General features: G+C 43.4%; 1 protein-coding gene across 2 annotated transcripts in view; it reads right to left on the reverse strand.

Annotated features, from left to right (window-relative positions):
• The window catches only part of LOC144800069 (cytochrome P450 4B1-like), a 247,523-nt gene that overhangs the window by 21,657 nt on the left and 202,175 nt on the right, over window positions 1–23,691 (reverse strand). For both annotated transcript variants that reach the window (XM_078671651.1, XM_078671652.1), the window contains 2 exons: window positions 21,292–21,425; window positions 2,309–2,373 (listed from right to left, as the gene is read on the reverse strand). In XM_078671651.1, coding sequence (XP_078527777.1) covers window positions 2,309–2,373; window positions 21,292–21,425 — 199 coding nt within the window. The remainder of the gene's footprint in view (window positions 1–2,308; window positions 2,374–21,291; window positions 21,426–23,691) is intronic.

Genomic DNA, 23,691 nt, shown 5'->3' on the forward strand with positions numbered 1-23,691 from the left:
AGACACTTGTGAGGGCTTGTGAATCTCAATGTAAACTTTGAGGGCTCTGCTGCCAAGGCCCTCGCTGACCTTTTGATTCCTATACGGGTTTTATCTACTGCCCCCACCCCCGTAATCTTGGCCTTTCACATGCCCCTCTTTATCACTCTCAATGGATCGCTCTCCAGACCTTCATCTTCCCCTCTAGGTTTCTGGCTAACTTCTCACCTGCTTCTCTGTGTCCCTACAGCCACCCCTCTGGATGCCTGATATACCGCTCATCTCCCAGAAGTCCAGAACGATGAAAGAGACATATACTCGGCGCGCTGCTAGGCAAAAAAAAAATTGTAATTGAAAAAACACTAGTTGGAACTTATGATCGAGTGGTCCAAATGTTATCATCTGTATTAAATAGAAGAATCTTGGCAGGGATTTAAGTAGGCTGAAAAAGTGGTTGGTGAGGGATCTGTAAACCGGCATGGCCGAAGAAGCTTAAATAGGCGTATTTCCAAGAGGCATTGCCTATGTAATTAAGCATGTGGCTTCAATCAGGTAAACTAGATTCCTGTGTTCCCCATGATGTGCCATGCGAGCAGGATATTGTTGTCTGTCTGTGAAATTTCTTTCTATTGTATCCACCAATAATCGTTAACAGGCAGCACCTAAAACAAGCTAGACCTATTAGCTTTGCCAATGCTTGTTAGCAGAATCAGACAAATGAGTAACAATGACTTTCTCAATTGCTCCTGTCTTTCCCTGCACACCACTTTTCTCTGCAGTCTCTCTATGACACATGCCATTTTTATCCCCACTTCTTACACAAATCTTTCTTATGCACCTCTGACACCTCACCTCCTTTCTCTTCAGCACCCTCTGGGGCATATTACCGAGGGCCTTATCGCCGCTTTAGCGGGAATGTCGCTAACACCAGTAGAAGATAGCGATCATCTTGGGGCCCACTTTGCATGTCAGCTATATTTATCGCTAATGATATGCAAAGTGGGCGTGCCAAGATGTTAGCGACTGGAAACAGTCGCTAACATCGCTGTCTCCTATTACCTACTTTTGGAGATAATCGCGCTAAGCGCGATTATCTCCAAAAGCTAACGCCTGCCCAGAGCAGTTCTTAGCCATGTTATCCAATGGTAGGTGGATAACATGGCTAAGAGCATTTGCTCGGTAATGCATGAATATCGCTGACTTTACAGCGATATTCATGCATTTCGGCCGATTTTTATCGCTTAGGAGATAAACCTTGATAATTGTGAGGTTTCTAAGTGATAAAAATAGGCGAAGCACGGCGATACAATTATTGCCTCTAACCAAGCTTAGCGATAATTATCGCTTATTCTTGGTAATATGCCCCTCTGTTCACTATTCTGATGCATCGCATTTTGTTCTACATCCCCCACACAACTCACACATTCCCTTGAAAGCACTGATTTTTCTTTCAACAGCTGTGTACCGCCTTCAAACACTTTTGCACAGAATCACAATTAGAATTAGCACACATGGCCAGTGCTTTGTGCGATCTGCTGAGAGGCCAAGGATTGGAAGAGCATGTATTCTCAGCACTTTTATGACCCACTGACTGGCACTGGGGGAAACTGGCATTTCCACATCATCAGCCCCAGAGCTGTCACTGATGACCCGTTATAAACACCCACCTACAACCTGATCTCACACAGGCACACAGAATAAACAGTTGACAGTGCACACAATGCATGAGTAAACATGATGCATGAAAATAAAAACATATGGGGAGAAAAACACACTCAGAAAAGAATGTAAGCTTAAGTAAAACATGAAGTATGAACAAGGACTGTGTCAGTGTCATGGATTACCTTAATGGTTTTTACAACCATTGTCCAGAAATCAATGAAAACCATGCCAATATACTGATATTATTCTTGTTGTACACATCAGGCAATATTTCCCATCCAATACAAGATTAACAGCTTTGATCACTGTCTTGGCAGCAGAAATGAAACAAGCATTGGTATAGCCAACAGGTCTTGCTTTTGGGACCTTATAAGTATTTAGTTTTGCAGCACAATACCCTTGGTGCAACAACATCAACTGTTGCATGGCCAAACACTTATAAGGTCCCAAAGGCGAGATCTATTGGCTATGCCAATGCTTGTTGTTCTTATTGTCGTAGTGATTCTTTAAAGGATAGATAAATTAAGCTTAGGTGAAAAAAGGACCACCGTAAATAAATAGAGATCATTGGTCACCAAGAATGGTAATTCTTGGTTATATGTTTCTTAACACAGTGTTGATTGCAGTAATCCATACGTACCAAAAGATAAGCATAACAATACATTACCTCTGGGTTTTTCCATATGTCGGGGTCTCTGTGAATTGAGTAAATGTTCACTGATACAAGGGAATCTGTTGGAAACACCATAACAAGTTATAATGTAGCATCCTGGACATAATCATCCAAAAGTAGCCCATTTTAAAAGGTTGTAAATTTCAGTCATATACCATATTCTCGTTTTTTTGTAAAAGCTGTGAACCGGTTATATCATTTTTAAGATATATACTGTATGTTTGCATTTTTAATTATACAAACATCATTGATATAATTTGGCAATATAGACATACACTATAGTTAGTTAGTTTCTGAAGAACTTGTGAGCCACAAAATACAAACAATGTGTGACTTCAAAAGGGTCCTGATCATCACAAAAAGATTATAACATACACACAGCAAGACTACATGTGCAAAGATGATTATTAATTGGGCTGGGTAGTAGTTCATCACAAGTATAAATGTCATTATTCTTGTTAAGTTCAGCAAAGGTATTCATTAATTTAAACCTGAGATGAAACTAGAGGCGGCTCCTCCGCTACGGTGGAGGAACATCGTCCAACCTGCCAGCAGCCAAAAAAATGAAAAGTCAAACCATTATTTATCATTTTATTTTTGCACTCGGAGTCGAGGCTTGGAGTTGGGGCCAGGGGGATGACAGGCTAGTGGAGGAGTATTTTGCACTGCTATTCAGTGCACATGACCGTCTTTCATGCTGTCTCAGGCAGGCCATATGGCCATGCGCACTGAAGCTATCTCCAACCCGAGCAGCGTTGCCAGGTTGGAGAGAGCAGGCATAGACTCCCAGTTTCACTGGGAGTGCAAATCATCGGCACTGAGGCCAATCCTGATGCTGCTTTCAGCAGCATAGAAGCAGCATCGGTATTGCCCGCAGTGGAGATTGGGAGCCTTTGCCTGCAGTAGAGAGGGGTGCAATGCGCCAGATAAGTTACAAAAAATATGGGCCAGATGTAGGAGTCCAAATACCGGTCAGTAACGACCGATTTCGGCCGTTACCGACCGGTATTTAGGAATTGGCATGTAGGGGCCATTATTTTACAGAATCGGTAAATTTACCGATTCTGTAAATTTACCAATTCTGTAAAATACCGAATCGGTAATTTTACCGATTTGGTAAATCCAAATGTAGGTGACACTCCTGAGAGTGTCACAGGCCCTTAAGAGTCGGTATTTTACCACACAATCCTATTGTGTGGTAAAATACCGAATCCAGGTGTGCATGCACATCTGTGCATGCACACTGTGCAATGTGACACACAGACATGCCCTAAGGGCATGTATGTGTGCCACATGTCACACATGCCTTTACTTCGGGTGCTAGAGGGTGTCAAAGTGACACCCCCTGCACCCTTGCAACATTTGATATTTACCGATTCGGTAAATACCGAATCGGTATTTCCCATTGATTCCTATGGGCTTCATAGCCCATAGGAAACAATAGGAAATACCGATTCGGTATTTACCGAATCGGTAAATACCGAATGTTACCGATTCGGTATTTCTAAATGAAAAATTAGCTACATCTCCCTCATTCATATTTACCGATTCATAAATACCGAATCGGTAAAATTCGGTATTTATGAGTCGGTAAATGTCCCTCACCTACATCTGGCCCTATATATTTTATGCATTTCTGTCATTTGTCCGTTCTTTAACCCGTCCCTCCAACCCGACCCCCTCTCCCCCCACTCTTGTGGAAAAGTAAATTTTGCCATGTTCTGTGTCCCTACGTGTTCCCCATGTTATGTTATATGTGCACGATTAATATGCATATGTATTCCCCATGATCGATTAAAGACGCAATTACGGCTGTGTCCATCTCTAGTATGCCAGTTCCTAGTTTTCGTGAATACAACGAGCATCAGGCCTATGTAAAGTTATGTTGCCACGTTTTACAGTGTGCACGTTAAATTCATTGAAAAGTCTCCGTTTCTAGGCCTCAAAAGGTCCCGGACTCAGATTCAGCTCCTGTCTCCTGAACCCTCTCCGAGGAGCGATACAGCCCCCACCTGTATCCCTGACCCTTCACTTACTTCCTGCCTCACAGTGCCCGGCTCGGCCTGGCTCTGCCTGTCAGTCTGCCAAGAGTATGTTATGATTCTAGTTATCAGTCCAGCTCTCCTTCTCTGCATTCCTAAGCTACTGAATCGCATCAATAGTTTCAGTCATCGTCTAGCCTTTACGTCTCCATGTAAGAGAAATACTGTATTTATGGTCATTTAATATTCCTCAACACACACTACATGTAGAATAATGCATGCACCAGTCTTAGTGTCTGTTAGCCTTTGCCCTGATAACTTTTGGATTCCATCAACATGTTCTCTAAACATCAGATACTAGATAGTGTTTAGGTACATGTCGCTCTGACTCTCCAGACTTTCGTCTCTCCTTCTAGCTCAGAAGTCATAGCCCCCAGCTTCTCCCTAGTAACACGTCATTGCCAGTTTGCGCGCACCACTAGGTTAGAGGTCCCGGCTCCTTAGGTAGACCCCTCCATGTTTCCGCCCCATTTATGACATATTCTGTTACGTTTACATCACATGTCTATGTATACGCCCTGTTCACGCCTCTTGTTACACCTACTTTCCGCCTTATCTTTCGCGACTGCTACAGGCCCCGCCCACTGCTACGCCTATTGTATTGAACATCATGTATTTTGTTTAACTATATATGCTTGTGCACGGTTATTAAAAGTTGCTAGCCATCCCAGATCTTGCCCGTGCAGGTTGTCCTGTTCCTGTCCTTTATGCTGTATTAAACCTGCAAACTCCTACTACCTCGAATCTTGACTCTTATTTATTGAGCTATCTGTTATTGTTATATCTAGTCAAAAATAGAGGTATTATTTATTTATTTACCACATAATGGCGCCCGAATAGGGACTTGCCCTTTCCCCACGCGCCGGTGAAGCCACGCAAGCCCCCTGATCCTCTGCAGCCATGACGGAACCATACCGTGCACGTGCAGATATTTCTGCTTCAAGTATCCCTCAGGCCCACGGAGGAGACGGAGGTTGCGGTCCAGCATCCAGACGAGGCGGTGGAGGAACGCGGCGAGTCCCGACCAGAGCCCAAGCCGAGAGTCCAAGGTCCGAGGTATCCGGAGACCCACCCGTAACAGAAGTCCGAAGTTCGTCCGTCCGGCGTCGTAGCAGTCCAGTCCAGTCCGAGGCCTTCCGTTCTTGCTGCCCGGTGAGTACCATTGCTGGGGTAGTATCTAGACAGGGTCAATTGCATTGTCTCTGGTCCGTGGGTTTGGGTACGCAGATCCAACACGAAGTGTCCACTTAGGTGGATGCGGGTCCTGACGTGTCTCTTTATGAGACCGGTAAGTTTCGTACTGTTTTAGCAGTGCATCTAGTTTCTGTTCTAGTCCGTTCTGTTCTCGAGAAATTCATGTATTCTGTTTTCAGTATTCCAGGTAGTGTTTTGTCCGAACTGTTATCCTAAATGTCATTCATGTATTTCAATGTCGTGGTATGAATGTGTTGTTTAGTAATCATCGTGTTCATTGTGTATTGTATTGTGTCTAGACTGCAGCCCAGTCATGCCATTGTTTTCCAAGTTACGTCAGTTAAAAACTAGAAAAGGTCTGTTAGAAGAAGCAGTTCCTGTCCCGCCTAGGGACAGTCCAGGTCATTTTATGTATCAAAAGCATGGCATAAGTGCCATATTATATCTAGATTTATGGGTGGAGTACACCAAACAGTTAGAAGAAAAGTACAGATGGCCCGTATCGGGTACATGGGATGCCGAGTGCATCATGCGAGTAGAAGAAGTATTATGGAAAAAGAAAGCCAGACAGTCACAGAAAGATGCCATCGAGTTATGGCGCAAAGAATCTCATAAAAGAACCGAAAAAGAAATCAGAAAGTCAGAATTAAGTAGAGAATCCTTAGAAAAAGCCCAAGAAAAGGAACTAATCGAAATAGGTGAACGAGTTAAAACCGAACAGTCGGACAGGCAGAGAAATGCCCTTATTAAGGGTATGTACCCTCTTCTTGCCGAGGGCTTGCCAAAAGCAACCCCGGAAGCATCCAGTAATTTTCCGCCACCTTTAGTTCCGACCAATCTGCGTCACAAACCGACCGCAGCTGAGATTTTTCTCTCGTCCTATTTGGACGACACAGTCCCAGAATATGCAAATCCTGTTCCACCAGCTCCTGTGAATAATGTAATTCATGGTCTTCCAGCCACCGGGGCACCTGTTGCAGTACCTGTTACGGTACCCCCGGTCCAGCCCGTAGTACAAATTCCCGCCACATCAGTCACTTTGCCAGCACGAAGAGTATCAGTCGACGATTCCAGTACAGGGGCCGCGGGAGGAGGTCCTCCTGGTACCCCGCCGCCAAGTAGACGTCTAGGGGCAGTCGAGTTACATGAACGTGCGTTACAGCGTACGCCTAAATATAAGTCCATTGCAGAAATCAGGCGACTTCTTACTGAATGCTGTTATGATCCAGTCCCAGGCGAGGATAGTATGGTTATATATTCCGTACGTATAAGGCAGGTGTCCGAGTATTTGGTCACCCTACCGAATATGAAAGAAGATCTAGACAGAATGTATCGTTTCATTCGTACAGGACAAGATCCAGAAAGTATTGGTGAAGTCATGTCTCTCAGGAAATCTGAGATCCAGTTCATGTTATTAAAGTGTCTGATCAATTGTTTAATTAGGGAACAAGATTCCCCGACTAAAGATCCGAACGAAATGAAAATTCTGACAAAATGGAGTGATAATATAGCCGAGGGTAAGCACAAGACACTCAATAGTATAGAGAGTATGTACAAGAAAATACGTAAAGAAATAATAAGGTTACACGAACAACGCAAAGAAGCACAAGTAAGCGAGAAAGAAAATGACTCTTCTACTGAAGAGGTAGACGACGAGAATACCGCCAGAATAGCGTATGTAGGTAAATCTAGACTTCCAGACCGACACAAGAAAGTCTTTCATCTTCCAGCACCAGAACAAGGTTCTCTAGAACAAGTATTTCAAGCTACCGATCAAATTTTGAAATCACGAATCGGTTATAGTGAGTTAAGTACTATGCATGAACAAGAACTAGCCCGATCAGCAGTCCGATGGATTACTGATTCTACCACTTTTCCAGACGAAATAGTGGCACAAATGTTTCTGAAATTGCCCCCAGCCGAGCAGCGACTGGTGGGTATGTATATGATCCAACACCTCATTACACTGTATGAGGGTCAACATTCTGATCCAGGTCCGTTACATGATGTCCTGAACGAGTTACTCCAGTATAGATGGAAAGGTTTAGGTACTGATTTAATTAGTGTCATTCTAGAACAGCGCCACAAATACAGAACGTTTTTGAACCCGCATTTTGTTCATGTCTCACCTCCAGAAAGTAAACCGTTTTACATAGACAGGCAGCATCCGTTACGAGAAGTACACCCAGTTAGGACACCAGATGGTGAAATGCAACGAGTATTTGTTTACACCCCAGTTACCAAGATGGAACTCTTAGAGATGAAGAAATTAATTCCCTGTCACGACAAAGATCCAGCAGGGTACCACCGAGAATTAAAAGACATGCTCCGTATGGGAGAATACACGTATCCAGATATTATTAAAATGTTAAAAGTCCTGTTGCCCGCAGGGGTATACGAAAAACTCAAGGAAAAAGATTGGGAGGTGGGAGAGAAAAAGATCGATTGGACAGCTCTAGAAGCTGAAGATAAGATACGAGTACCAGGTACCGGTCTTGGAGATAAATGTAAAGAATTACCAGAATTATTGATACAAGTTTTGCCTAGATTATTAGCCACTAAAAAGGAAGACTGGGATGCAATCTCAGCCTGTAAACAGAAACTAGACGAAGATACTAGTGATTTTTATTCTAGATTTGAGAAATGTTTTAGCATCAACAGTGGTTTGAAGACGAGTAGTGAGTCATACCCTCATCTTTTTGTTACTAAATTAGTCGAGAATTCAAGTCCACAAGTTAAGAATCGAGTTTTGAAAGTCGAAAGTACCTGGCAAGCTAGTACCCCGTCCCAGATGTTACAGATGCTCCAGTATCACCAGAATAGAATCAGAGAAGAGCAAGAACACGAGAGAAGACGTATGAAAGACACGAAAATGAAAGTACTAGTTGCACAATCTGTTCCACAAGACAGTCAGAAGAGGGGTCCGAATCAAGCCAGTCATCCTGCAGCTCCCGTTAAAGGGACATGCAATTATTGTAAACAGCCAGGTCATTTTATAAACGAGTGTGCAGTTCTGAAACACAATATAGCCACTGGTAAAACTAAAGAAAGACCACGTCCGCCTAGACAAGAACAAGTTTCACAGACTTCTCAGCCACAGAATGCACAACAGACAGTTCCAGCACCGCAGCCTATTGCTGCAACACAGCATGTTACACAGCAGATGTACCAGTATGCACAGACAGAGTATCCAGAGTATCAAGCGTATTCATGAAACAGCCTAGAGAGGGAGGTAGGCTTGCCTCTCATCGAGATTCCTGTAGATCAAGAAGGTCCCTATGTTCACAGTCAAGTATTAGGGAAAGACAGAAAGTTTTTGATTGATACAGGGGCAAGTAGGACTACTATTAGTCACGACGAGGTTCCAGGGGCTCCGCTCTCAGGCTCTAGAAATGTTTCCCTTGGATTTTCAGGAAAGCCTATTGTAAACGAGATATCAAAGCCAGTTACTTTAGAAGTTGGTCCATTGTCCCGAACTACTGATCTATTGCTTACGAAGTCATGTCCAGAAAATTTGTTAGGCATTAAGACACTGAAAGAATTAGGTGCAGTTATTTGTTGTTCCCCAGAGGGAATACGTTTGTTTTTACGTGACTTTAAGGGTCACTATGTTCTACGAGATTTTGATCCGCGATTGTCAAATGTCCCGCAACATCTATGGGCGCAAGGTCCAACTGATGTTGGTTTCATGCAAATCACACCCCATCGTGTGACTCTCAAGCAAGGTGTAGTGTTACCACGAATCAGACAGTACAGATTGCCACCTGAGGCTGTAGCAGCCTTATCCAAAATTATTGACGAGCTTATGGCTCAAGGAGTAGTTGTAGAAACTGACTCCAATGTATGTAATTCTATTATCATTCCAGTCATGAAACGTACTGATCTAAATGCACCTCCAGTATATTGATTAGTGATTGATCTTCGAGAACTTAATAAATGTATTATTCCCCAGTATCCAGTAGTCCCAGATATCTCATCTCTATTGACAGCCATTGATTCTGAGGCTACATTTTTCACAGTCATAGACCTCAAAAACGCATTTTTCAGTGTTCCAATTCATCCAGACAGCCAGTACCTTTTCGGTTTTTGTTTAAATGGAAGGAGCTATAAATTCACACGAGCTCCTCAAGGTTTCACAGAAAGTCCTAGTATTTACAGTCAAGCACTTAAGAGACAACTAGACAATATTCACATGCCAACTGACACTGCCCTGCTCCAATATGTCGATGATCTACTGATCACAGCCCGTTCTGAACGCACTTGCGAGCGAGCGTCACTCACAGTTCTGTATTTCCTAGCCGAGATGGGGCACAAGGTGTCCCCTTCAAAACTTCAATTCTGTGTCCAGCAAGTGATCTACTTAGGCCACTTACTGTCCAAGTGGGGTAGGCAGTTGACACCTGACCGTATCCAGTTAATAGCGAGTCTCCCTCAGCCCAAGACACAGAAGGAGGTACGTGCTTTTATCGGCCTTACTTCTTATTGCAGACAATGGATTCCTCAGTATGCATTTCTAGCCAAGCCACTGATACAGTTAACGACACAGGAGGCAGCCGTATCGACTGTCCTCCCTTGGACATCTGAACATACACTTAGTTTTAATGAGTTAAAGAAAGCTTTATGCCAAGCACCCGTTCTAGCTACACCGAACTACAGTAAGCCTTTTACACTTTTTGTCACAGAACGTGATGGTACTGCATTATCTGTTCTCACACAAGATCAAGCCGGACAATACAAGCCCTGTGCTTATTTTTCGAGTACACTAGATCCAGTAGCCCAGGCTCTGCCTGCGTGCCTCAAGTCAGTTGCAGCCACAGCACTAGCTATCAGACAAAGTGATTCCATAGTATTGGGACACTCCCTGACAGTACAAGTTCCACACTCCGTGGAAGTTCTTTTAAACCGAACACAGACCCAGCACTTGACAATTGCACGTTTGACAGGTTATCAACTGACACTGTTCCAGCCACACATAGAAATCAGACGCTGCAACGTTCTAAATCCTGCTACACTGTTACCGTCAGTTACTTCAAATCCTGCCACACATGACTGTGTGGAAGTTGTTAACACTATGACTAAGCCAAGACAAGATCTGACAGATATTCCATTACCAGATCCTGACCTGACACTTTATGTGGATGGTTCATGTATGAGAACGAGTACAGGAGAACTAGTAGCCGCGTATGCAGTGACTACTGACACTGAAGTTATTGAAACACACCGTATTGACACCCTGTCTGCTCAAGCAGCAGAGCTAGTTGCTCTGACTCAAGCCTGCATACGTGCCAAGAACCTGAAAGTTAATATTTACACAGATTCACGCTACGCATTCGGAGTCGTACACGACTTCGGAGTGCTCTGGCAGGAGAGAGGTTTCATGACTTCTCATGGAACCAAGATTCAGCATGGTCTCCTCATTCAAGCTCTGTTAGATGCAATACATTTACCGACATCTATCGCTATCATGAAGTGCAAGGCACATACGAAAGTTACTGACATTATTTCCCAAGGTAATGATCTAGCAGATCGAACAGCCAAGCTTACAGCACAGACTCCAGACATACCAGTTAACAAGACACCGACATCCACTCTCGAACAGACTACTTGTATGACAGTTAAGGACCCTACTCAAGATGTCATAGATATCCAGTCATATGCTACTCCCGAGGAAATCAAGAAATGGTCTGAACAAGGAGGGGTCCAGACAGATCAGGGATGGTTGACGAGGGGAAAAGCCACATGGTTTCTCCCCGACTCAATGGTTCAAGTCATTATCAATACCGCACATAGTCCAGCACACTTAGGAGAAAAAGCCATGTTAGACAGTATCCAGAACATTTGGTTTAACAAGCATTTACGAGCTGCAGCCAAGCAGAAAGTCCGTACCTGTATGATATGTTGCCAGTTCAATCCAGGTAAAAGTGTCCCGGTGGAACAAGGTGGATTCCAACCTCCTGACCACCCTTTTGAAGTCCTCCAGATGGATTATATTCAGATGGAGCGATGTCGAGGTTTCAAGTATGTCCTTTATTTGTATGCGCTTTGTCCAGGTGGACAGAAGCATATCCAGTCCCAGATTACACAGCCGCGACCACTGCCAAGCAGTTGGTTCGTGAATTCTTCCCCCGTTATGGACTCCCTAGGGTCGTGTATTCTGATAACAGCCAGCCATTCTCATCTGAACTAATGAAGCACGTTTCCCTTTTGTTAGGGTACCAGTGGAAGTTCCATTGTGTACGCCATCCAGAAGCAGCCGGTCTCGTAGAGAGACATAATCAAACCTTGAAAATCCGCATTGCCAAAATCTGTCAAGAAAAAGGTGTAGACTGGTTAGTTGCTCTGCCAGTCGCTTTGTTTTATATGCGCATGGTCGCACACTCCAGATCAGGTCTGTCCCCTTATGAGGTCGTATTCGGCCGCCCCCCGAATATGTGGGGTACACCTAGACCCCGAAGTATTACCGATGTTTCCAGTAATATGCTGACAGATTACCTAGCTTCCTTGATGTCTGCCCTACACTCTTGTCGTTCACAGGTTGCCGCTGCATTTCCCGACAATACTGAAGTCAAGCCACACGAGATCCTTCCCGGCACCCTGGTCCTCGTCCGCAATTTTGATCGTTCTAGTCCGCTGGAGCCTCGCTGGAAGGAGCCGAAGTTAGTCCTTCTAACCACCCGTACTGCCGTCAAGTTGGAAGGCAGGAAGGGGTGGGTGCACCTGTCACACGTCAATAAATTTCACGGACTAAAAACTGTTTCCAAGAACATTTCCAAGGATTGTCAAGATTTTAAAGACTGCCAAGATACTATTCTTAAGTACTGTCCCGCAAATGACATTGATATCAAGCCCTCCCTGTTAGAGAAAACTCCGCAGCAGGAGTATAAAAGTAAGCTACGGTCTAGTAAAATAAGTCAGCCAGTTTAATTGTCTAAGTCCTCCCCTAGGTGAAACGGTTAGACAGGTATCTGACATGTATGAGATAGACCCCCATAGTGAGAGAGTTAGTCAAAACTCTATCCGATGTATCGTTTTTCTAAGTTTTATATTGTTTTTAAGCTTAATGGTTACCTGCACGAGTTATGCATTCCATTTATGTTTTCCAATTTCTCATGTAAATACGTTTTCTAATGCTACAGTAGAGCACACATTTAGTGATCTGCCTCCTCACGAACTATCTTATCGTCTTGCTATGCGCAACAATACCTTTATCCGTATGTTACATTATTCACACCAGACCAGCAATGCCACTAATTGTTGGGTGTGTGGTCGACTCCCCCCTTTCCAGACACCTAAGGGAGTTCTGCCACTCTTTCCTTATCCGTTTTCACATAATGGTTCGTGTGGAGCATGGTCCACGTTAACGTCATCCTCAACTGATATGTCCCTTCTGAACAGTACATGTTTTCCAGACAAACAAGGTCTTCCCCACAGAACAGGGTTAGATCTAGAAAATGAAGTTTATAATTTGGGTAATTATTCCTCGAATTTCATGGTCCTGAATGTTCAGTCTGATCCTACTCCAGACTTACCTGCTATTTCAGTATTACCAGTCAAAGGCGAATTATGTGTCAGAAATAATGGTTCCGTACATGTAGGACATAGTGATTGTACTACTATTGTCGAGTATAGTGACAGTGGGAAATCTATTTTCAAAGCTTCACGTCATTCTTATATTGTTTGTGGTCAGACCGCATATGTTCGTATGCCCCTCAATTGGGAGGGAACCTGTTACATTGCCTTCCTACTGCCACCAGTTTTCCTAGCCCCGTCTGATTATCATAGAAACACACATCTAGTACACATTAGACATAGAAGGGAGATTGAGTCCCCGATTGTCGATCAAACTGCTCTAGAACAGTATACAGATTTCAATAAAGGATTCTTTTTCTTTATAGGACCTATCCAGAATAGTAAGTTAATACGTAGATTAACCAGAACCCTTGAAGCAGTAGTGAATGAGACTGCTTCTGCCCTAGGTAACTTAACCAAAGAGCAATCTGCTATGAGATTTGTCGTGCTCCAAAATCGTCTCGTTCTTGACGTCATACTGGCCGATAGAGGAGGAGCATGTAGAGTCATCGGATCTAGTTGCTGCATTTTCATTCCTAATAACGCGCCGTCTGTTTATTCAGCTATAACCAGACTTCATAAAATTGCCCATCAGTTACACCAGAATCCAGGCACCTGGACATGGTCCGGTTGGTTTTGGAGTATTATTTCTGCCTGGGGATGGAAAATATTGTCATTTCTAGGTATTGCAGTAGCGATCATATTCAGTTGCTGCCTCTGTATACAATGTGGCCCTGCGATTTGCGGCATTTGTGCTACCTCTTGTATTCCTAGTCCCAAGTCCCGTCCTAGATCCCGTTCCAAGAAAATTCGAGACAAGCAAATGATACTGTATGAAATGATAGATGGTATCATGAATATTGATGTTTCTTGATGGAAACGCAGTGACAAGGAGGGAATGTGGAAAAGTAAATTTTGCCATGTTCTGTGTCCCTACGTGTTCCCCATGTTATGTTATATGTGCACGATTAATATGCATATGTATTCCCCATGATCGATTAAAGACGCAATTATGGCTGTGTCCATCTCTAGTATGCCAGTTCCTAGTTTTCGTGAATACAACGAGCATCGGGCCTATGTAAAGTTATGTTGCCACGTTTTACAGTGTGCACGTTAAATTCATTGAAAAGTCTCAGTTTCTAGGCCTCAAAAGGGCCCGGACTCAGATTCAGCTCCTGTCTCCTGAACCCTCTCCGAGGAGCGATACAGCCCCCACCTGTATCCCTGACCCTTCACTTACTTCCTGCCTCACAGTGCCCGGCTCGGCCTGGCTCTGCCTGTCAGTCTGCCAAGAGTATGTTATGATTCTAGTTATCAGTCCAGCTCTCGTTCTCTGCATTCCTAAGCTACTGAATCGCATCAATAGTTTCAGTCATCGTCTAGCCTTTACGTCTCCATGTAAGAGAAATACTGTATTTATGGTCATTTAATATTCCTCAACACACACTACATGTAGAATAATGCATGCACCAGTCTTAGTGTCTGTTAGCCTTTGCCCTGATAACTTTTGGATTCCATCAACATGTTCTCTAAACATCAGATACTAGATAGTGTTTAGGTACATGTCGCTCTGACTCTCCAGACTTTCGTCTCTCCTTCTAGCTCAGAAGTCATAGCCCCCAGCTTCTCCCTAGTAACACGTCATTGCCAGTTTGCGCGCACCACTAGGTTAGAGGTTAGGTAGCCCCCTCCATGTTTCCGCCCCATTTATGACATATTCTGTTACGTTTACATCACATGTCTATGTATACGCCCTGTTCACGCCTCTTGTTACACCTACTTTCCGCCTTATCTTTCGCGACTGCTACAGGCCCCGCCCACTGCTACGCCTATTGTATTGAACATCATGTATTTTGTTTAACTATATATGCTTGTGCACGGTTATTAAAAGTTGCTAGCCATCCCAGATCTTGCCCGTGCAGGTTGTCCTGTTCCTGTCCTTTATGCTGTATTAAACCTGCAAACTCCTACTACCTCGAATCTTGACTCTTATTTATTGAGCTATCTGTTATTGTTATATCTAGTCAAAAATAGAGGTATTATTTATTTATTTACCACACTCTATCCACACACAATGGCTGCTACTAATGAAACCCTTGTAACTACAGCCCAGAGCACACAGACTTACTTTAAGAAAATGTGTAATGCATTTAGAAGTAACAAAAATGGCAAAAACACAATGAAAATCCCAGCCCAAATTATAAAAATAGAGAATAGTTTAATGAAAGAAATAACACCAAAACGACAAAAATCCAATAAGAGGAACCCGGAGATATGAATTTTCAAGTTTTAAATAACAATAGCACCAAAAAATACCAACTGCACACACCTGGTCATGGTGGACCGAGACAAGGGTAAGGTTTTAGGCTGACAACTATGAAGCATTTGTTGGGAACACCACTCGGATTGGTCCGGGTCAAAAAGTTACTTTCATGCTTAAAATGTTTTCAATAATGCAGAGTCCTAAGTGGGGCAAGGTTACAGGCTGGAACTGAAGATGGTCTTGCTATCGACAGGTTGATGAAGGACAAAGTCTCTGTAAAGCAGTTGATGAAAGCGGAAAATGCTGTGCGCAGGAAAGGTCTGAAGTTAGCACCCAGGATGTTGTCAACGTTGATTGAATACCACTCAGCGTCAGGCTCGTTGAATATTTCTACCTTTGGACTTAGATTCATTTATAGGAGTCCTATTTCGTCAGTGGGGCAAGGCTGCAGGATGTAGCCAAAGAGGATTTGTCATCATCCGATGCTGGTCGGCATTGGATCCTCTGAAATAGATTTGCTGTTGTGGAGAAGTGGATAGTGGGAGCTGTGGCAAAGTCAAGCCCTCTAGTGATGCACCATCTGTGGATCGGCTGGCAGGTTGCTCCTGGTCCCTTAATGGTTTTCCAGGCAAACATTTTGTATAATGTGTCAAAGTCCCAGGGTTCAAGGTTTTGGCAGGAGAAGTAGACTCTGACACCAGCCAAGGGTTCCAAAGCGGGGTGGTCAGGACTCAGTCCAACAGAAACTACCAATAGGGTCTAGGGCAGGTCCATTGGTAACTAGTCAGCTGAGCTCTCCCGTTAAGGTGGGCTTCTTGCAGCTTTGCTGACCCGGTAGCTTAACATGATGTCAAGCAACTGACCCCTGGAGTCCACTTATTTGTCCTGGGTATAGGTGGGAACAGGTCTTGCCCTTATGATTTTCCTCATAGGTCTCCACAGCAGGTGCAGTCCTTCTTCTGTTTTTCACAGAACTAGGGGGCATATTATCAAGAACCTTGTTAAAATTATCGCCGTTTTAGCCACAGGAAACTGCAGCTAAAACGGGGATAATGGGCTTGCTAATATGCATCATAGAATTCAAATAGAAGCCCAGGTTAGATGTGCAGGACATCTAACCTGGGCTTCTATCGGAATTCTATAACTCATATTAGCAAGCCCATTATCGGCGATAATTTTAACGAGGTTCTTGCTAATATGCCCCTAGTACTTTTCTGAAGAGGGTGCCGAGAGGTGACACATTTATGCCTGCCACTAACCTGTGGGTGGAGTTGACTCATGGCCCCTACTAAAACAATAGGAACAAAAATTCCAGGGATAACCCTAACCAATTTTGCAGGTCTTCTTGCATTCCCTGCTGTAAACAATTCCACAGTGTCCCTCTCTACCTGAAACCAAGACGGTAGAGCCTTTCCTCCCTTGTACAGAGCTCCTGTCCCCAATCAAGAGGTGTGGGCCTGGAAATGTGCAACCCTTCCTCTGTGGTGACACAAAACCAGTTCTGAAGGCAGCTCTTCTCCCACTAGGATTGGTGCCTAGCAGGCCAGAAGGACACAGGAGGTGGCAGGCCCAGGTGTTAATAACATCTACCTGTGACATGGTAGGCATTTATGAAGATAATTAAGTTCCTGGGCACTGCCCAGATGCTCTTTCCATCAAGGGAACAGGCCACCTCCCCACATCTTAGGCCTTTATCTCAACTGTGGGAGCAGGTTTACACCTAATCAAGGAGGGTTTAGGTTTGGCAAAAGGTGTTATTTGACAGACCGGATTTGCAATTCAATTCAAGCCTGCAGAGCCAAGTTACTGGTGGCAGCCCTGCAGTCATGTTTTGCAACATCACTTTAGTGGTAGCACAATAAGTGCTGCAGTCCATCAGTGACATTTACCTTACAGGCCCTGGGTACACTTTGTACATGTACCAGGTATTTATAGGTAATTTAAAAGTGTCAATTAGGAGTGGAGCCAAGTTTGACTTGCTTAAGGTTTCAGAGCACATGTACTGGGGCGTGGTTAGCATAGGCCCAATGCACAGAGTGAAAAAGTCAGATGCACCAGTTCACAAAATTGAGGTGATCATGCCAAAAGAGACATTTTCTAACAATAAATATTAGGTGAGTGTAAAAAGTCATAACCCAGACAATTTGTCTAATCTAATCTAAACGAATCCGAATTTATATTTATATTCAGCCCTCATAAAACCCGTATAACGAGGAACTCCACACATTCAAAAACACTTATATTAGCACCTACCCTTTGAATCTGTTCAATGGTGAGTTTAATTTAACTGGAGCTAATAAGGTTTAAATTTGGGATCTCATTGGAAGATGAAAGGAATATTTTCAACATAATGGAATTTCTTCAAACTAATGTTACATGGGGGGTTAGAAACTAGTCAAGACTTTGCCTCGGAGCATTAAACTCTAGCAGCAAAGATGAGTAAACAAATACTTTTAAAATGGCTGACAAAGCCGTACGGAAACCACAAGCATTCACAGTTCAGTGTTTCATGTCTAAATAATCTCACTTCATGTCAACCAATTGCCGAGCAGGCCAGTCTATGAGAGGCCTAAGCTAGTGTTGTACTGTAAAGAACTATAAACTTTAACATGACACCTTCCAGATCTTGGCACAAAACTAAAATCTTACCAGAAAATGAACAAATCATGAAGGGAATGTTCAGAAGGCATAATAGTTGTCTCCGTATCACTTTAGAGAGGGAGATTTTAGAATCTATTGCAAGACTGGAAGTTAGTTATGGCAAGTTTAAAGCTTATCAATCACTTTTTGAGATATCTGAACCAGTGCCCTGTGATAAAATGGGCTAAAGGTAGATTCATAAGGCCAGTCTGGTGCTTTCAGAATCTTTTTACGTTTAGAGGCCAAAATTGATTTGAAAGCTATTTCCTCCTTTCTGAGTGAACTCTGAAGGCAGGAGAACTATCCAAGCCCCGACTATGTGTTCCCTCTTTTTTAGGTGAAGAAACATGTGCAAAGATATTTTGGAAAAAAATCAAAAGCTGCGAGTAACTCTGGAGTCCGAAAGTGGCAATCTCATTGCATCCATGTCTTTATGTCTGAATACATTCTAAATTATGTCAGGTCCAAACTCATGGTCATGGTCAATTTAGTATGCAACTGGGTAAAGGAAAACGTTTTACCCATTTCAATACAGTTTGGGGCAGATTTACAAGAACTGGCGCATCTCTGCATATTAGCAGAGATGTGTCAGTGAATATGCATCACATAAAAAAAACCTTGTGCCCCCATGGCGCAAGGATTGAGAGATGCGTGACACATCCATTGGTGTAAAGGCAACGCATTGCTGGAGTTGTGTCACAAGCATGACGCAACTCCAGCAATGTTTCGGAATGCCTATTTTTATTATGCTGTGTCTCTCCTTGCACCTGCTTGAAGCAGGCGTAAGGTTTTGACGCCGTGGCATTGTAAAAGTGACTCAGTGAAATGTTGTAGATTTCACTGCGTCACTTTTACGAGGCATTCTTACGCCGTATTGCCCACCCTGCATACATTATACCTGACGCAGGTATTATGTAGCGTAGGGTTTTACAACATGATGTATCTCCCTAGATGCATCACGTTGTAAATATGTCGCAGTGTGGTGCATTGTTTACGATGCCGCTGTGTCACAGGAGTGACGCAACGGCGGCGTAAAATTGTCGCAAGGGGCTTGTAAATCTGCCTCTTTGTGTTTAATTTCACCATAAGGTTAATTTCCAAGTTTTGTCCCAATAAATAATATAGCTAGTAGGCACAATAGCATTGGCATGTGTGACAGGATTATCTGTCAGGTAGAAATCCATTATCCTAGTAATTATTTCTCATTTGTTTATCAGCATGACACACTATCCTAACCCCTTCCCTATGCCGCAAATTCCGCCGCGGAGTGGGGGGCCAGGGGGTGAGTGCGGTACTTCGGTGCCTGTGACGGCTCCATGCTATCAAGAGTCATGGGAGTCATGACGGGGTGGTTCATCATGACCACGGCCGCTCATTAATTCGCCCGCACAGGCGGGGAATTAGTGCCGCGTGGGAGGAGCGGCAGCGGCAAGACGGCTCTACGCAGTCATAAGCACGCGCCACCCGTGGCTCATGACGGCGTGGAGCCGTCATGAGCACGCAAGGGGTTTTAATGAGCACCACATATTTATAATGTGATGCAGGCAATTCTTGATAACCTCAGGGCATACTTTCGTCAAATAATATAATTTTTCATGGAAAGCATGCATCTTTGTGACACACTTTTCTTAGACTGTTTCTATTTGTTATACAATATATTATGTTAATCATACTTGGTAGAGCGCTTTTTCATCAGTGGTTTATTGGCTCTTAGGAGACAAATAGCTCAACAGTGTCTGCAAATCAAAAGGAATAAAGAATTGATCAACAGTGCTAAATAGCCATGTTTTCAGGTTTTTCTGGAAGAGCTTAGAGAGATGTTCTAGAAGAGAGCTCCATAGTGATTGTAAACCTGTACAACAAAACTGCATTGGCCCATCCTCTTTTTCCAAAATCTAGATGCTGTCAGAGAATTGGAGTATGATGACCTAAAAATGCATGAATCTGCGTACTGTTTGATTTTCCTGGCCACAAAATGAGGAGTCATCCTCTGTCCTAATTTTCCAGCACTCTTATTTGAGGGTATGGCATAGCTCTGTTAGAACTAAGTCAATTGGTTCAGCAAAGAGGCTCTTTTTAAAATACCATACTATGATTAGGATTAAGATTATTTTGATTATTATCAAGGGTACATGCCTACATGCCCATAAACCACTTCTTTGTAAGAAGCAAAGTGGTTTATTAAAACAGTGCATTTGTGCTTCTCATTAACAACGCTGTGGTGTGTAAACAGGGAGTTTGGAAAATGATTCAAGAGGGCAAATGTATATATCGTACAAAAAGGTTATGTCCGGCCATATCTCACCTGCCGTGCCTATGCTTAGACTGCTATACATAACCAACCATACCTATCACATATAACTACCATACTTAACCTCTGACACCTATCATACCTCCCAACTATACCGAACTTACCATACCTATCTACCACACCCTCCCAAACCTATTTTCTATATCTGTCCCTTACATACCTACCCCAGTCTACTATAACTTATCTATCATATCTAACGTGACTATCACGTGTATCTACCATTCCTACAATTCCTACTATGCATACCTACCATACTAATCCTACCTTACCTACTTAGCTTAGCATACCTCACCTACCACCTACTACCTGCAACCTTCCAAGCCTTAACTATCTCCATATCTGCAGTGCTTGCATCTTATGCAATCTCTGAGGTGCTCATTTTGAGAAAAAGGGGCAAGTTATACCTGTGGAATCTCTAGCAAATGCATAAGATACTAGCACCCGGGTTGCCCAACTCAAAATAATAATGCAAGACAGCTCCGGTTTGTCGGACGAAAGTGTCTTTAGTCCGCACCTTGCTAATGAATGTAAAGTAAAGTGTGAAAACACAATAATCATTAGCCATAGCAAATGATTAAAAAAATGGTAAGACTGGTACTCTGTAAATACAAATTCCGAAAAAAGGAAGACATAATACCCAGTTGTCCTCCCCTAGAGCAGCAAAGAAGAGGAAGGACAACAAGACATTAGTTCTCTTGAAGAGTAGCCTGCTTAGTGATTGGTTGACATAGAGTTACATCATTGGATTATCCATTTTGAAACTGTGTTACTTTAAGTAGCGCATTCTAATTGAGCTTGTGCTATTTAGATAAAATAGAAATAGCAATGCGACAAAGAGCAATGCCAAAGCAATATAGCAGCACAGAACCACAGCATAGTGCCTTCACGTGGAGCCCTACCTGAGAAACATTTCTACACATCTCAGAGAGCAGCGATACAGACTTAAAGGAAAGCTGACCTTTTGGTAAAGTGCGTCCGTCGCAGAATGTAATAGGTGCAGCGAGCTGTCGGCCCACCATAGGAACCGGTGGATTAAGACGGAGACTCTCTTTGATGCACATGGTGGTATAAGTCATCTGTGAAAGGTCATTCCTAGAAGTAAAATGACATACAATTGAGTTACTGTCCTTCAAGGTGTTAACAGAAGATTTACTGCTGTGAAATCTTAGTGTGCTACACAAAAGACCACAGTCCCCAAAGAATACAGTGCAGCTGGATACCTGCAAATCTAGTGACATATGCAATACATACTTACATGTAACTGTCTAAGTATTGTGATATATAAGGGTAGTGTCAGGTCAATACTACGCTCCGTCAGTGGCTAACCTCCTCGGGTGAGCATAGAGCAAAAGCTAAAAGTTTGTCAGAAGCAGAAAGGAACATCTTTGGCAATTCCAGCTATACAGAACCAACCAGGGAAGCTGCTTACCTACTGTTGGATTTGGCTCTTTCTGCAGGGTCATAACTAAACTTTTGCCTTCACCCTCCTGTTTTCTGAACTAATTATTGTTGGCTTCTAGGAGTATTCATACCTTACAACTGCTAACCACTGCTAACCAGTGCTAAAGTGCTTGTACGTGCCCTATACTTTGAACATGATAGAATTGGTTTACACCCATTGGCCTATTTAATTTACTTGTAAACTAGTAAAGTGGTGCTACATGTGCCCAAGGCCTGTAACCTAAATGCAACTAGTGGGCCTACCACACTGAATGTGCCACCCATCAAGTAGCCCTCTAAACATGTTTCAGGTCTGCTATTGCAGCATGTGTGGGGCGTTATAAACTGACATTTTGATATGGCAAAATAAACCTTCTGCCAAGCCTATACCCTCTTTTTTAATACATATAAGTTATGCCTAGAGTAGGCCCTGAACAGCCATGGGGTAGGTTGTAGAGTATTTGAAAAGAAGGACATGTACCTTTACGTTTTACATGTCCTGGTAGAGGAAAACGCCTTAAGATGTCTTTCACTACTGCAAGGCCTACCTCGCCCATAGGATAACATTGAAGTTATCTTATTACATTTCATAAGCTGTAACTCCCAATTGGGAGCAGGTAGACAAGTCAAGTCAAGTTTGATACCAACAGATTTGCAATTAAAAGCCCTCTTTAATGGTAAAGTTGGATTTGTAGTAACAAATATTGGGTATGCAGTTTGTAAAAGGCAAGGGGAATGGGGTTAGCTAAGTGTGAAAAAGTCCTCACTTTATAGTAGGAGGAAAGGGGGATTCCTCCTTTCAGAATTAGGGCCCTCACGCACCCAGCCAGCTGGGTGTCATGCTTCATCATAGGGCTTGCTCCTCATCAGGTCGGTGCAGCAATATCTGATGGGAACTGTTAGAAATGGGGGTCTCTAGTTGGCAATGGTTTGCACATTTGTCCACATAGGGACCCTTGCTTCTAATCAGGGAAATGGTGATACACACCTGAATAACCCCTGCTCACCCCGTTGGTAGCTTGGCATGAGCAGACAGGCTTATCTAAGAGGAAGTGTGTAAAGCATGTGTGAACACATACAGTTATACAGTGAAAACACTACAAATGGACACCACAGCAGTTTACAAAAATAGGTAATCTTTACTAGACTTAACACAAGACCAAACGACAAAAAACCACAATACGGTAATAAAAATAGGAATTTAAATGGCAGAAATAGCTTAGTTTGATTAAGATGGTAAAAGCAACACTTTACTCTTAAAGTACCTTGATGCATCATGCAAAACAAACAAAAGGGTTGCAGGGAAGGTGATGCGTCGGTTCCTTGCTTCGGGGGAGGAGATGCGTCGGTTTCTTACTGCAGCACAGGGGAGGTAATGCATCGGTTTCATACCGGAGAGGAGGTGATGCGTCGTTTTTTTACTGTGATCCAGTGCGATGCGACAAGATGGTGCCGCAATGCGACGATCCAGTGCGATGCGAGAAAATTGAGTCTTTGATGCGATGCAACAACGTGGACGTGATGCTTGATGGCCGTGCGGCGAAATCGATGATCTTTGGAGCCATGACAGGCCCTGTGACACGCTTCTCTGGTGATACGACACTCTGCGTCAGGGATCGTCATCAAAAAGCTGCAGCGGAAGCACGTTTCTTCGGCGATGCACAGGCAACTGCTGCGATGGCAACACGCTTCTCCTCATTGCGTCGCGCTCCCAGGAACATGCAGTCTCTCAGAGGACCCAAACAACAGCAGGCACCTCACTGCAGGTAAAATTCCCAGAAAGGGAGTACTTGGGGAGTTGGTGGTGAAGTCCCTGAGACTTCAGACAGGAGGCAAGCTCAGTTCAAACCCTTGGAGATCTTCCTCAAGATGACAAAGCAAACAGCAAAGACCTTTTCTCCTTTCCCTGGCAACGAGT

The sequence above is a fragment of the Lissotriton helveticus genome, chromosome 1_2 (assembly GCF_964261635.1).
Source record: "Lissotriton helveticus chromosome 1_2, aLisHel1.1, whole genome shotgun sequence".
In the NCBI taxonomy this organism is placed as follows: Eukaryota; Metazoa; Chordata; class Amphibia; order Caudata; family Salamandridae; genus Lissotriton; species Lissotriton helveticus.